Source organism: Apus apus, chromosome 5 (assembly GCF_020740795.1).
Source record: "Apus apus isolate bApuApu2 chromosome 5, bApuApu2.pri.cur, whole genome shotgun sequence".
In the NCBI taxonomy this organism is placed as follows: domain Eukaryota; kingdom Metazoa; phylum Chordata; class Aves; order Apodiformes; family Apodidae; genus Apus; species Apus apus.
The window spans coordinates 37,813,636-37,828,208 of NC_067286.1; the positions used below are offsets into that span (position 1 = coordinate 37,813,636).

A 14,573-nucleotide genomic window follows, 5' to 3' on the forward strand; every position below is an offset into this window, starting at 1 on the left:
AGGCCCTTCTTTCAAGCAGATCCAGTAAATACTAGGTAGCTAGGTAGGTCAACTTTTGTTCTAAGTATGCAACATACACTGACTCACATCAGCCACCAAATTGCCTCTGTGTTAAATGCTTCAAAAGTAATGTGATTCTAAAGTGACTTAATATGACTGATTTTACATTATATTTTTGTGATTTGTAACATGAAACTTCCAAACAAGAAAGAAAAATATATTTAAGCTTATTAGACTTCAAAAGGCAACATATGTTGAAAAGTACTGACCTGACTTTTTTTCCCCCACAACATGCAGCTGAACTACTTACTAAAAATCTTCCAGTAAAGACAGAAACAAGAATATATAAAATGCTACTCAAGTACTTAACCACTCATAATTCTGCCCTGAAGGCAGCATATATTAAACTATTTAAATAAATTTTTTATAATACCTGAGGTAAGGAAGCAATTTGAATTTGCTTTCAGGTTTCAGATGAATGTAATACTTCATGATACTCAAGTCTAAAAATTTTAGAGATGTAACACCAAAGAAAAAATTATTTTTTAGAGCTGGATACACCCACAATAATAATACTAATCAGGAAGGCTCCCAAATTCTGTGTTTCGTATGGTGCAAAGCTTTTACTGGACAACCGGTAGAAATGAGGGAGCACACCCTCTCCTACAGTAACTTCTCACCATGTAAATCTGTCTCTCTTGTTATTACTGGATTTGAAGTTTGGGGCTAAAAAAAAATACTTACAGTTTCGTAGGCAGATAACTTGGTGAATCATCTTTACTCCGAATTAGTTCATTGCATTTGTCAATTGTTTGGAAAACAGAAAAAGTCTCTCCAGTGCTATAAAGTACAGCTAAATTCTTGGCAACAAGCCGTCTGGTAGGAGGTCCTGGTGAATTGTTCAATAAAGAAGTCAATTGTTCAACCAGTTTCTTCTGGTTTTCCCTTATATCAGCCTGGAAATAAAATCAGTAACCAGTTAAATTTCAGCTTATTTTTTAAGTTAGTTAGAGATAAATAATGCTAATTTGCTTTACTTTTCATTAGTAGCATTCTCATGCTCTGACATTCTTAATTAAAATTTTTTTTTGCACTGTTCTACTTAAAGAAAAGACATCTCAAATATGTGATTATTTTATTCTTATTTTAAAAAATAAATCACACTTTTCAGAGCATAAATCCTTCTAGTAGCATTTCAGGATTATTTTTCCCTATTTATAACAGTTACATAAAACAATTGCTGAAACAAAATTGCCATTTCTTACTTTTTATGCCTGTTTCAAAATAAAACAATAGCAAAAAAAGTAATTTAAATAGTAAATAATTTCAGCAGAGTTTCAAGAAGTTGAGCATTATGAAGGAAAGCACTTGCTTTAAAATAATAATCTATTTTAGTCTTGCCTCAATTTTTTTTAAATACTCTTAAAAAAAAATATCTAACTTAAGAGCCTGGCAGCATGTTTAACTTAAATATTTTAACACAAATAATAAAACTCTTAAAGAGCACTATCTAGGTTGCTTAACTGTTAAATATCCACAGGAGCTACTGAATATAAACAGTGAACGAAACAATTGGACAGTTGGCTGGAAACAGATTTTTTATCATTTGATTAGGAAAAACAAAACAAAGAGAAAGATGTTGCATTCTTGCTTGCTAGAGAACTACCAAGTAACTGTGCCACGCTAGGAGGACGCATGACTGCCAGTCCTCATAATGCAGTAATAATCTGAGTTTTTAAAAAAATAACTAAATCACTTAATGCTTATATCTAAAATTCCTTTCATTGCACAAGTGGCTCTGTCACTTGAAGAACTGTGCCCCAAAACCTGTAACATTTAGAAAGTTACTGCTAACACTGAACATACTTTCATTACGTGTACATAAAAGACATCAAACCAATGAAATTGAATACTGCTCTTTGTTTTTAAACAAAATAACAAAAAGACAGAGAGAAATAGCTCTATAATGTGGTTTTCTTTTCCAGTATCATTATACTTACTCTGCTAGTCACTGGTAAGAGTCTTTCCAAAAACTGTAACCATTCAAAAATGAACTCTGCTTTCTGAAATTCACCAAGCTGATTATATGCTTCTTCATTAAGTAGTAAACTGTGAGCTAACTCCATTCCTTGAAATTTTCCTCAAATCTCTCCACAAATACCAGGGAATTAAATATAAACAACAACTAAACAAACTACTACAACTGAGTTGATCAGTCAGGTTTTCCTCCCCATTAATATGTGGTGACTGAAGCAGAAATTTAAACACCTAAATAGAAAAAGAAGAAAAATATTAGAGAGTCAGTAACCATATTATATTTATGCTTGGCTTATTAAAACTAAGCTTTCAAAGGAAAGCATAAAATAAGAAAAAAAGTACATTACAGTAGCTTTATTTAGGTAGCTTTAAAAATGCCTAAAGGTTTTGAAATGCGATAATAAAGTCACTGTACTTCTATTTTTTCATCTTGTTTTGCATGAATGAGGTTTACTAGTACTTGATGACATATATACCCAAAAATAATGACCATCTGGCCCCAAATGTAGCAATAGCAGTAACTTACACCTAACAAACTCATTAATTATATTAAAAAACAGATATACTAACATTCAAACATTTCATGTAAGCAAGGCACAAAGAAAAAAGGGAACTCTGCTGTTGAACAAACCTTCAGTGCTGCCTTTTTTTTTTTAAAAAAAAACAACAACACAACAAAACCCACACCTGTAAAAAGGATGTTTCAAAAACCGGAACTTCAAAAGAACTTATATTTTACTTATGTCTTTCAGACTATTTTGGGAATTTCCACATTGTCAGTATGCATAACTAGAAGAAAACCAAGATTAAAAGTACTTTTGATGTTAACATTTTCTTTCCCAGTATTTAAATGCCATATAGCCTGAAACTAAAAAATACAGTATTTTGTAGGTTTTGCAAACAAAAATAGTCAAGGAGATTCTGTTAAAATGTCAACTGTATTTTAAAGTCCCAAAGAAGTTATCATTTCCAGAGGTCACAGAGACTGCTGAACAGACATTTTTTTCGTATGCAGTAACAATATTAGAGTGTAAAATGATCCATCAAACAGTAAATGGGCAATACAAAGCAATGGTAAATAATTCAGTACTTGGGTTGTCAGCAAATGCACAGCAGAAGGTTACCTTCACTACTTTCTACACATTTTTTAATATAAAATTTACTCACAAGGGAAATTAGTCACTTCTAATTTACTATAATGGACTGTCACTTCAAGTCTACCTGAAGTACCAGGCAGCTCGACAAGGCACCACACTGTAAAATAACAAGCAGAGATAAAATACCTAAGTATACCTCTCTATATTTAATCTGCCTAGGGACATACATGTTCACAATTTACCAGTTATCTCCATCCTAGTACACTCACCACAAAAAAAGTAGGATTACATATTTCATTGAATATTTGAGTAGGGTTTCATCACTGCTCGGAACGGAAATTACATGTACAGGTCACAAACCCTCCTTTCCCCCTCACCTAAGCCATATTCCGAAGTCTAAATAACCTACTGCCACAGCAACCGATTCAATTTACATACAGAGCTGTGGATTACAACTCACGATTTTCCTCACAGATCACTGGCACATGCTGGCACCTGACTTACCTGGTAGGTAATTTCTCATTGCTAAAACTGCATCTCTGCTGCTTCAGGTTCTTGGATAAAGGATGTCAAGAGCTCGATTTTCTAGAAAAGGAGTTGACACAAAAATGAACTTTTAAAAAGCACAAGAAACACAAGTTATCTCTTCTACCAAAAAAAAAAAAACCCAAGAATTTCAAAGTTTTGCATACTGACAATTTTTACTAGCTAACAGCTTACCAGAAGTCACTGAACTGGAGCTCAAAAAATATTATTAGCTGTTTATATGTTGCATTTGAATTGGGCAGACCCATTGTATTTGCTATACAATTTGATTCATTTAACTACTGAAACTGCCTTTCTTATTTCTGTTTTGTTAACTCAGATTAATTCTAAATAAAACAAAGTGAGCTCAGACAGCATAAGAGTTCCTAGGAGGAAATAATTTCAGTGCCTTCATCAGACCTACATTACTTTATATATCTAAAAAAGCATAGGTGGAAAATACTTATATTAAACTGGAATACTATAATGAACGACCACGTCCTTATCTTAAAGTCATAAACAATACAATTGCATTCATGTCTAACTCAATGACCAGCAGAGCTGACAAAGGTGACTCAACTGTTCTGAAATATTCATGTACAATACTATCAATACAAAAAGGCATGAGGATTTCCAATCCATTCTCCTAGCTCCCTGACACAATTTTAATATTAGAGTCAATGGGTAATAACAACTCCTTTTAAACCTCAATCAGCTTGAACTTTGTGTGGCAGGACATGAAATACAACTTGTGAACTATTTTAAGAGTAGTTTTCAGTCAGTCTTTAAGAGAAAGAAGTTGAAAACAAATTAAAAGTATGCAGAGATTTCAAAGTAATTTACACTTCTTTCAGCCTGGGGAGCCAGTGTTCAGCCTGGCGAAGAGAGGGCTCAGGGGAACCTAACACAAGGTTCCCTTCACAAGGGAAGACTACCAAGAAGATGAAAACAGGTTCTTTACTAAAGTGTATGGGAGGAAATAGCACCCATAGTGTCATACATTGAAATGGGGAAGGTTCCAAATGGAAAGAAGAATAAAAGATTTTCACTATAAGGATTATCAGCCACTGGGACAGATGTTGCAAGGCTGCAGAACATCCGAAGGGGTTTCTAAGACTAGTCTGGACAAAACCCTAAGCAAAATGGTCTGAACTCAGAGTTAACCCTTGTTTGAGCAAACGATTGGATAAAAAGACCTCCAAGGGCCCCCTCCAACCTGGACACGCCTACATTTTGTCAGCTATCATGCCCACAACTCACACTGCTGACATACATTCTTTCGTTAGTGTCAGTCACAGACAAAAGTTTATGTTGTTCCACTGAAATTATTTCAAACATGTTTCTATATATGTGACACTTCAATTGTATAAGCACATATTTGCAAATATCAACTGGATTTTTTTTTTTATAGGTTGTGTAGTCTAAATTAAAAATTAAAAATTAAAAATGTTCTGGTGTAGTTGCCCATCTATATAATCAACACCAGCTAAGATGGTGTGAAATGCTAGCATTTCTCAGAGGAAAGGTTCTCTCAGTTCTGAATTACAGAGGCTGATTGTCCAGTAGGCAATATTTAGTTTTGTACAAACTGAGAACTAACCATCCAGCAAAAAAATCACAGACCTGATCTTTCCACTGCTGGCCAGCAAGCAAACCTTGGTTCCATGAAGCTCCATAGATAGTACAGTCACTACTCTACCTAGAAAACTTTATCCCAAATACCTACTGAGACTCCCTTTAATGAGTTCTAAGACTGATCAGAAGAGATACTTAATGAAGCTTCAAAAAGAAAGGTAAAAAAAGGGCACAGGCATACAAACTTGTGAGATGACAGTTGAGAATGTAGGGAATCAAGTTGTTACTGCAGCGTGTTGGTTTTGCAGTAAGATTGGAGAACATCACAAAAGGCACAGTGCTTAACAGCTATGCAAAACAGAACAGGAGTACAGAATGTGGGGACAAGCTGGGTTTGATTAATAGTGAATGTGTCCTTGTTATGCATACAAGATGTTACCAGGCAATTTCTAAGTGCAGAAGGAAACATCAAACCTAAACACACACTATCCAGAAGCAGGTGCAACTCTGCTCTATTTGAGAGGTGGCATTGCCATGTGGTGGGCTAGGCAAGCGCAATAAAAGACTGATTGTTATGTCAGCCATTGCTGGCTTCACATTTTCTTGAACATCCTCACACCCTAGTAAATCGATGCAAGTACAAGCTAAGTAGTTGAAGATGTATCTATATTTACATGAAACTCATGTTTTGAAATGTTGAATTATGTGAAAGGCCCCTTACTCTGGTGCTGCAATTTTGATCCTTCTCAATCTGAAATAAAAATCTGGTAAAATAAGTGTGAGATTTCATTGAATGAAACACATACTATGCCATCAACAAAAATAAAAAGGCATATGTGGCTGATAAAAATCTGAATCTTCTAGCTGGCATAACACACCATCCTTTTGGTTTTGTCTTTAGATAACTGAAGTAATTACAAGATTTACTTTCCCCATCACTGCTACAAAAGCATATCGATCAAAATCCCTCTTTTTTCCTATGAGGTAGGTTCATTTTACGTTTATACTCTGCTACAAAACTGTCATAAAGATTTATTGGACAAGGCAGAAGTTGTTCCTACTTATTACTGACGAAAAATTTTTCATTTTCTGGCTGCCAATTTAGCAAGCAGGATTGTTAAAGACTGATCAGAAAACAGCTCAGAAAAGCTCTTAGAACAAGCACTACATGGAATGCTGCCCTGTAAATTGACATTAAAAGGCAACATCAATTGAGATTCTAAAGTTCCTGACAAACCTTGAAGAGAAAAAGGGGCTTGGAGTCTTCTTCTTGGGAAAAAAAAAATTAAAAAAAATGGAGACTGAAATAGGGTAAGAGGGATCTGAATAACTGCCTTTAACAAATGGCTTTAAAATATGAGAACCAACAGATTGCCCATGACAAAGTTATACCACAACCAAATAACCAAATAGATCTATTATGTGTATCAAGTTTACTCTCAGACAGCTAACCTCCTCAGGCTTTAAAAACTGAGGGAAGCAGTCCATAGTCTGTTGCATTTCTTTCACTTGGCAGTCTAAGACAAAAGCTGATACACAACAAATGAAAAACTATGAGCAATAGTGGCAACTTAATGAATTCTACTTTTCCATTTCCACCCACCCCATGGAATATTTTGTCTCTGCATTTAAAAAAAACAACAACACAGCAAACAAAGAAAAAAGCCCAAAACAAACCAAAACCCAACAAAACAAAAAAACAGAAATCTGCAATAAAGAAGACTCCTAATTGATGTCTCACTAAAAAAAAATAAACCTTTAAATTATGACTTACCACTTCAAGGAAGATCAGCACAAGTAATGGAAACTACCACACAGATCAAGTATGTACTCACAAATGTATTTTCTTGTAAGATTTCTCACACTGGAGCTCATTGTTCCAGCAGTCTGTCTCTCTTTGCTAGGAACAAGTGCTGCTCAAACAGAAATCAGATCAACCTCAGCTCTCTAAGTATGATACTCAGATGAGGAACTAGGGTACAGTCTAGATGACAATCTAGGTCCTTTATGTCTTCTAGGTAGTGAAGAAAATTAAGTGCTGTTTAACTTATCTTAAAAATAATTACTTATATTTTTCTGATTTCACAAGTGTTACAATAATTCTGCATTAAATCTGATACAAAGCATAGAGACAATAAACCTGTGGATTCAATTTTGTACCTAAGACTAGTCTAGCAGAGAAGTAAAAAGCACATTATTCTTCTAAGAAATTATCACTGTTACTCATTGCCAGTAAGGAGATAGTAAAAAATTAGTAACAGTAATGAGGAAGACTTTTTAATTACCAGTAATAATTACCAGTGTTTTCATGAGAGCTGCCATGGGACTGACTACACAACCAATGTCATAAGCATCACAATGCTGAAAAACAGCTGAAGGGTGTCCATAGCTTCCAGTTGCATATCCCTGCATCACAGCAGCATTTTAGCTTCAAATTCACAGGTTATATTAAAATCTATCTAACAAGTGAACCAATACATTTAAGAGAAAGCCTTCCAGCCTGACATGTTTAGCTCTAGCCATTAACAGTTTAGATCAATGTTACTCCTGCAGCACGGTTTTAAAAGTTTAATGGGATGATTGTTACTCATGCATCCGAGCTGACTGCGTGGAAAGACAATCGATGCCTAAGCCTGCGCTAAGCCCTTTCACATACCTCTTTGGAGTGTCTCCTCAACATCAACAAAGCTGTCCAGCTCCCTCGGGCTTACTTCTGACAAGAGAAACTGAGTATGATGCTGGTTTCACCAGCTGGACTGAAAAACCTCCTTAAAGAACCAAGCCAAATTCAGCTGCCTGTGAATGAAACCTAGACCAAAATCCAATAGTTACAGTGTATCATTTTTGCTTGTAGGCAAGCATAAGGAGGTACAAAGGTCTGGAGATGGCAGAAAGGGCAAGATCAAACTCCTAGCAACTTCCAACAGGAGACCTGGTTGCCCAAGGAATGAAGGATCAAGTTATCTTCAGATGCAATCTAGCTGGAATGTATAGCCCACACAGAAATAATCTAACTTGAACAAATGACAATGAGAGGCTCATAATAATTTGATAAGAAATTAAAAAGAAGTAATATTCCAACTCAGATGAGTTTGGAGTTTAGACACTTGATATACAATGAAGTGGGAATAATCAACAGCTAGAGAAAGGAATGTATTATTACTCAAAAGACAGGGCTTCTTTACTTACTGACCTCTACTAACTACTACCAACTACACACAGAAGCAAAGTCTGCCTCAAAATCTACAGTAAGAAAAGGCAAAGCTAAATAAAAGTGTCAGCATAAGGACATCAGTAGCTCATCTCTTCTGTGGCAGGATCCTCAGAATTCAGCCAACTCAGGCCTTTTCTCTATATACAAAAGCCTTAAATTTTTCCGTCTACAGAGCCATGTGAAACAACGGCAGGTTAACTGCTGGTCCCGACATAACACTGATCCCTCTGTACACATTTCATGTTCAGCAGTGCTAATCACTCTTGGTCTCATTCAACTGAAAAAAAGCTGAGAATTTGTTGTGCTCTTTCACTGCTTTCTTGCATGTAGTTTCAAATAAAACATACAAGCAAATTTTGGGCATTTCAGCACCAAAACACCAAGAGAAGCTGAAGAATTAAAAGAAAAAAAAAAATTAAAAAAATGACCAGAGTGCTGGAGCACCTCTCCTATGAAGACAGGATGAGAGAGCTGGGGTTGTTCAGCCTGGAGAAAGAGAAGGCTCCAGGGAGACCTTATAGAGGTCTTCCAGTACCTGAAGGGGCCTACAGGAAAGCTGGGGAGGGACTTTTTACAAGGGCTTGTAGTGATAGGACAAGGGGGAATGGTTTTAAACTGGAAGAGGGGAGATTTAGATTGGAGATAAGGAAGAAATTCTTCATTATGAGGGTGGCGAAACATGGCAACAGGTTGCCCACAAAACCTGTGGATACCCTACCCCTGGAAGTGTTCAAGGCCAGACTGGATGGGGCATTGAGCAACATGGTCTAGTGGGAGGTGTCCCTGCCCATACAGGGGGATTGGAACTAGATGATCTTTGAAGTCCCTTCCAACCCAAACCAATTCCATGATCAGTGACTGGTCTCAGCAATTTGGACCAAATTACTTCTTGGCATCAAATGGACTTGTTTGTTTTTCATCCAAAATTAATATACTGCAATAAGAATGCCAGGTATTTTGCAGCATTATCTTATATTGGTCAGCAGTGGGGAAATGTGAAGCCAAGTATGGAGAAGATGGGACTAGCAGTGATGTTTGACAGCACTTTGTAAGAACAGGCCACAAGACGAAGTCCTAACAAGACCACAAGCCAGAGCACATAGAAAAAGAATACCTGGCCACAGAGTAGAAGGTTCAGGATTTAAATACTTTTAAATCAATCAGAACTGTAACTCTTAGTATCACATTTTAAGTGCACTTGCAGGTGAAAAACACACCAGGCAGTAAATCTCGCAGTTGAGAACTCATATATTTTATTGGATATTTTGTGTTATTATGGGATTCAACTCTACTCACAAGTCAGGCTACCCTTCTTTAAAAATAAAAATATGTACACGCTTACATAACATGCCTATCCCAAATAGCAAAAAGCAATTAAGAATCTGCTTGACTAAGAGCAATAAAAATATAACAGATTATTACACAACCATCCATTTCCTCTAATTACTGCTGAAGATTTCAGACTGAGACAACTTCCACTTATGTTATATTTTTGTATGCAATTATTCAGTTTAGAAACATGATTCTGAAATCATAGACATTGAAACAAGACCCCTTTCTTTCAGGCTCTCCACTTAACAGTTAGTGTTCTGGATTAAGTAATTTGCTGCAGCAAAAAGTATGCATCTATTCTATAATTGAAAATGAGGTAGCATTTATACAGGTACTTGTTAAAGATGTAATCCAAGTGCATCTTCATATATTGCACCTTCCATATAGGTCTTGTCATATTCACACAGCATTTCATGCTGTGCTAAAGAACAAATACTACACTCCCCAAACAGCATCTTGTTAGTTTCTCAGCTACTTTCAACTGTGTTGCAAAACAAAAAGGGCTGGATTTTGGTGTTTTGGGGACAATGATGCTCAAAGTACTTATTTACTCCCACAGGAAAACTTCCAAAATGCCGTTTTTCCTAGCAAAATGCTTAGCAAATGTTATTGATTTCCAAGCTTCAGAAGAAACTCCCCATAACTGAAAAAGCAACAAAGCTTAAAGGCAACAAAGGTCTAAGTGAAATCTATCAGAATGCTTGTTCCGGGCTTGCTGGTTTTAAAAATATTCACACAAAGAATGTGACCACCCACAACCCTCATACATAACGGGGACATTGATAAGAACTACAACACAATATACATTTGCTGAAGTGTGAAAGAAATGACAAGACAATGTCTTCAAGGAACGCTGAACTATTTCTGTGAAGTTTTGAGGACAAAGCTTGACATAACTAGGCAAAAAATACCCTGGGAAAAAAAAAAAAGTGCCTGGAAATGCAATAACTGTTTTAGCAATGCAAAGCATTCAAGACATTTTTAAAAACTCAGATTTTGGAAGACATTCATTCATCGTGTTAAAAAGCACATATACTTTGCTTTCATGTTTCTTAACATCACTTTTATCTTTATCTCCATGTGAGAAGAACTATTCCAGGAAACAAGAAACAGATGCATTCAGTTATTGAGAAATAGACACCAGTCATTTCCTGAGCTCCACAGCAGGCACTACTGGCACACTCTGTCCCCTATAGCACCGACAACTCTTTAATATTATTTAGGTTAATTTTCGGAATTTTTAAGTCAAAAGATAAACTTGGCTCCATTACAGACACCTCAGAACATTACTTTATTTACAGGCAACCTGGCAAACTGCATATGAATAATTAATCAATGCTTCCAATAGTAAGAAAAACAGTATCATATCTAAAAATCTGATTTTGACAAAGTGAGTCTAAAATATGCCACATCCTCCCCTCAAAATCAACTAACAAAACTTAAAAATGCAGTAACTAACTTCAATCTCAATAAAAATGCATAGGATGCTTTTGGTTTTTTCTTTGCAGGTTTGAAAGCTGATGCTATAGCAAGGCAAGTGCACAAAAACCCCAGAAGTATAAATATCCATCTAAATCCCAACAATTATATCAATATATGTCTGAAGATGCTTTATTCCTGACAACATTATAGGTTACAATGTTTATCTAACATGGACAAAATGTATCAAAATGAGGAGTTCTGCCACAATGACAGGAGTTTTGTGGAATTAAATTATTTGTTAAAATGTTAAATTGACTTACAGTAGGTGATATATATGCATATAGATAATCCAAAGTGCAGGTTGATTTTATTTATCAATTTTCCATTAAGGTAAACACTGAATCCAGCCTAGCTTAGCATTAAATTAAACCATACGATTTTTTTGCTGAAGATATCTTGAAATCCTGGAGTATACTTATTTTTCCTGAGAATCATTACAGCTATCCTCATACTAGCTTAACTAGTTGTATGACTAGAGTTCAGCTGCATTGAAGTACACCAACACAGAAATTCAGCAGCAGAAGCCCTCACAGGTGCCGACTCTGCAGGAATCTGGCAGATCAGAGACCACTATCCCAGCATAAATCACTGACATACCTTACTGTCATGGTTGATTCTCTAGATATTTTAAATGGCTGTTGCCCAAAGAAAACTCCAAAACAGGTAAAAAAAAGTAACTGCATAGATTTCATGATTTTTTGCTTGCAAGGTAGATGTGCTTGCATACTTAATGTCTTCTTTAAGGTTCTGCTTCCTTAAAACAGTAAAAATTGCAAGGGTAAGAACTGAGTAGAACAAACATCCTGCAATCTGAAAATGTTCTTGTGAGATGGTGTTTCTAACCTCCTGTCTCATTTGAATGTTCTGAATTTTAAAATGGAAGATCACCCAGCACTGACTAGTTTCTGAAATTGTGGGATAAAGCATTGCAATCTAGTCAGTAAATCTGCTATTTTACTGGCAATAATAATAATAATAAAATCCTCTGTTCAAGAATCAAGCACAAGTTTTCAATATATTGCAAGACTTAGTGTAATATTAAACTGGCTTCCTCCCTCGCCCCACCTCCTTTTCATTGTTTCAAACCATCAGGAAAAGAAACTCAAGCTTCATTCAGCACACGAGCAGAAGTGATCTTCTGAGTCTCAATCTTTATTTCACACATGGGTTGAGAATATTACATATCATGAAGCAAAACACCAAAACATACAATATAGCCTCACTATTTCTAAAGACAGGGAAAATATTTCTGGCATGAAACTAGAACAAAAGTTCAGTACAATTCACGGTTATAACTATAAACAATCCTACTAAACCAAAACCCAAACTTCCAGAAACATTACAAATAATGAAAGCTTCCAAAAATACCGAGTTTCATTTACAGAAGCACAAAGCTGAAGTCATCTTAACTTTATCTGCCTTCCTCCTCTCTTATCTCAATAAAATTTACCCTTATTCTAACTAAACCTACTATGTCTATTACTCTTTCCCTTATTCTAAAATGTCAACGCTAATGCAACCCTACAGAGTTTACATCCCTGTGCAAAGTTTTTACCATTTACATGGTGTTGATTGCTGATTGTCCCACCTGCACAGCCAGGAATTCAAACTGCAAAAGCCTATAATACCATTTCTGCATACAAGAATATCTAATAATGCTACCCTTGCCCCCAAATATTCTTAATTTAAAAGTTTTATGTATAAAAAAGAAGATGAAAAAAAGCCCCTACAAGCATCCACACTCCCTTCACGTGCATGCCAAAATCGTCCCTGCAGTATTAAGATCTGTATCGACCCGTACCAGGCAAACATCAACCCTCGCCTACCCGGCACCTCAATCCAGACTGCCCCAGGGCCTCGCCCGCCGCCCCTCCCCGTGACATCCCGGCGGCGGGGCACACACGAGTGGCTTGCCTCGCTCCCCGGACCAGGAGACCTTTTCTGCTCTCCCCTCACGGGAGCGAGCCCTGAGCCGCAACGCGCGGGGACGGGACGGGCTCTGCTGGGGGGCCCGGGCCCGCCCGCCGGCTTTAAAGCCGGCTGCTCCGCCTCACCCACCCGGAGGGCTCCGTCGCCCCGGGGGTGATGGAGCACTTTTCAGGCGCAGGCCTCGAGGAGTCCCAGCCCTGCAGCGACCTTCCCGGCTCCTTTCGGCTCTTCTGCCCGCCTTCACTCCGCTCCACAGCCCGCGCCGGTCCCGGGCATCCCCTCCCGCCCGGCGGAGAGGCTGGCACCCCGCTGGTTTAGGGTCATCCCCGTCCTGTCCTGCCCCACCCCCGGTGGCTCCGTGCCCCCCGCCGGGCCTTCGCACCTCGCCCACACGGACGCCGGGGCTCCCAGCGCCCTTTTCCTTGCCCTCCCGGACGCTCGCTCCCCTGCCTCGGCGGCTGGCGGGCTAGGACCGGCGCCCCTCGCCCCTCCCTCCCTGCCCGCCCGCGGTACCTGGCCGGCGCGGCGCGGCTGGGCTCGGCCCACCGCAAGGCTCCCGCGCCGCTCTGCGGGGCGGCGGCGGCGCTGCGGGTTCGGCTCCGTCCGCCCGCCCTCCTCCGGCGCGGGGGGGGGGGGACGGGGCCTGAGCCCGGGGCGGGGGAGGGAGGGCCCGGAGGGAGGAGGCGCTGCCGCCGCTCAGGGCTGTGCAATCGGGCCCGGAGCCATCGAGCGCCCGCGGTGGCCGGTGCGGACCTGGGCGCTGCAGAGGGCGGGAACGCCGCGGGGAGGCGCGGAGCCCCGGGCGGGGTGCGGGGCGGGGTGCGGGGGGGCGGCCCCTGGGGTCGCTCCGTAGCTCTGCTGCCGCCGGGGCCGGCAACGAGCTCCGCGCTGCTCCCGCGCTGAAGCAGCGTGAGGGAGGCGCAGCCAGGAGATGAGGCTCTCCCGGAAAACCAGAACAAAAAGCCCCTCTTTGTGATTTAAAAAAAAAAAATAACTATTTTTTTTTAGGGTAGTTCAGTTGATACTGTTGAGGTTTGTACCGGGCTCTGATCAGAGTCTGTCACGACTTCTGCTTGTCACTCCACCCCATAGGCGCCCAGCGGTGCGTGCCGGAGAGGCCCCTGGCCCTGCACCAGTGCAGCAGCAGAGATATCCCATCGGTTCGTCGGATTGAACATCTGCAAAAACTTGGGATTCACCAGTGTAGGCTTTGGACCCAAACCGAGGTGGGATCTCAAGTCATTTAGCCATTCTGTGTCTTCCTGGGCAGGCCAGATGTGGACTCCTCCAGGATTTTCACTTGGTTTCTTTCTTCTGCCTAAGTGCTCCAACTGAAGGAGGTAGCTATCTTGTTAGGGATTACTTCAACCCTTGACATTTTC

General features: G+C 39.2%; 1 protein-coding gene across 7 annotated transcripts in view; it reads right to left on the reverse strand.

The window, feature by feature from the left end:
- The window catches only part of HEATR5A (HEAT repeat containing 5A), a 64,794-nt gene extending 50,991 nt beyond the window's left edge, over positions 1-13,803 (reverse strand). For 6 of the 7 annotated variants that reach the window (XM_051622364.1, XM_051622363.1, XM_051622360.1 and 3 more), the window contains exons 1-4: positions 13,705-13,803; positions 3,639-3,719; positions 2,001-2,268; positions 745-956 (exon numbers count right to left, since the gene is read on the reverse strand). In XM_051622364.1, coding sequence (XP_051478324.1) covers positions 745-956; positions 2,001-2,126 — 338 coding nt within the window. In that variant the 5' untranslated portion in view covers positions 2,127-2,268; positions 3,639-3,719; positions 13,705-13,803. Of the gene's footprint in view, positions 1-744; positions 957-2,000; positions 2,269-3,204; positions 3,292-3,638; positions 3,720-13,704 lie in introns of all 7 variants that reach the window. The other variant, XM_051622359.1, reaches the window with a different exon arrangement.
- Positions 13,804-14,573: the final 770 nt, after the last annotated feature.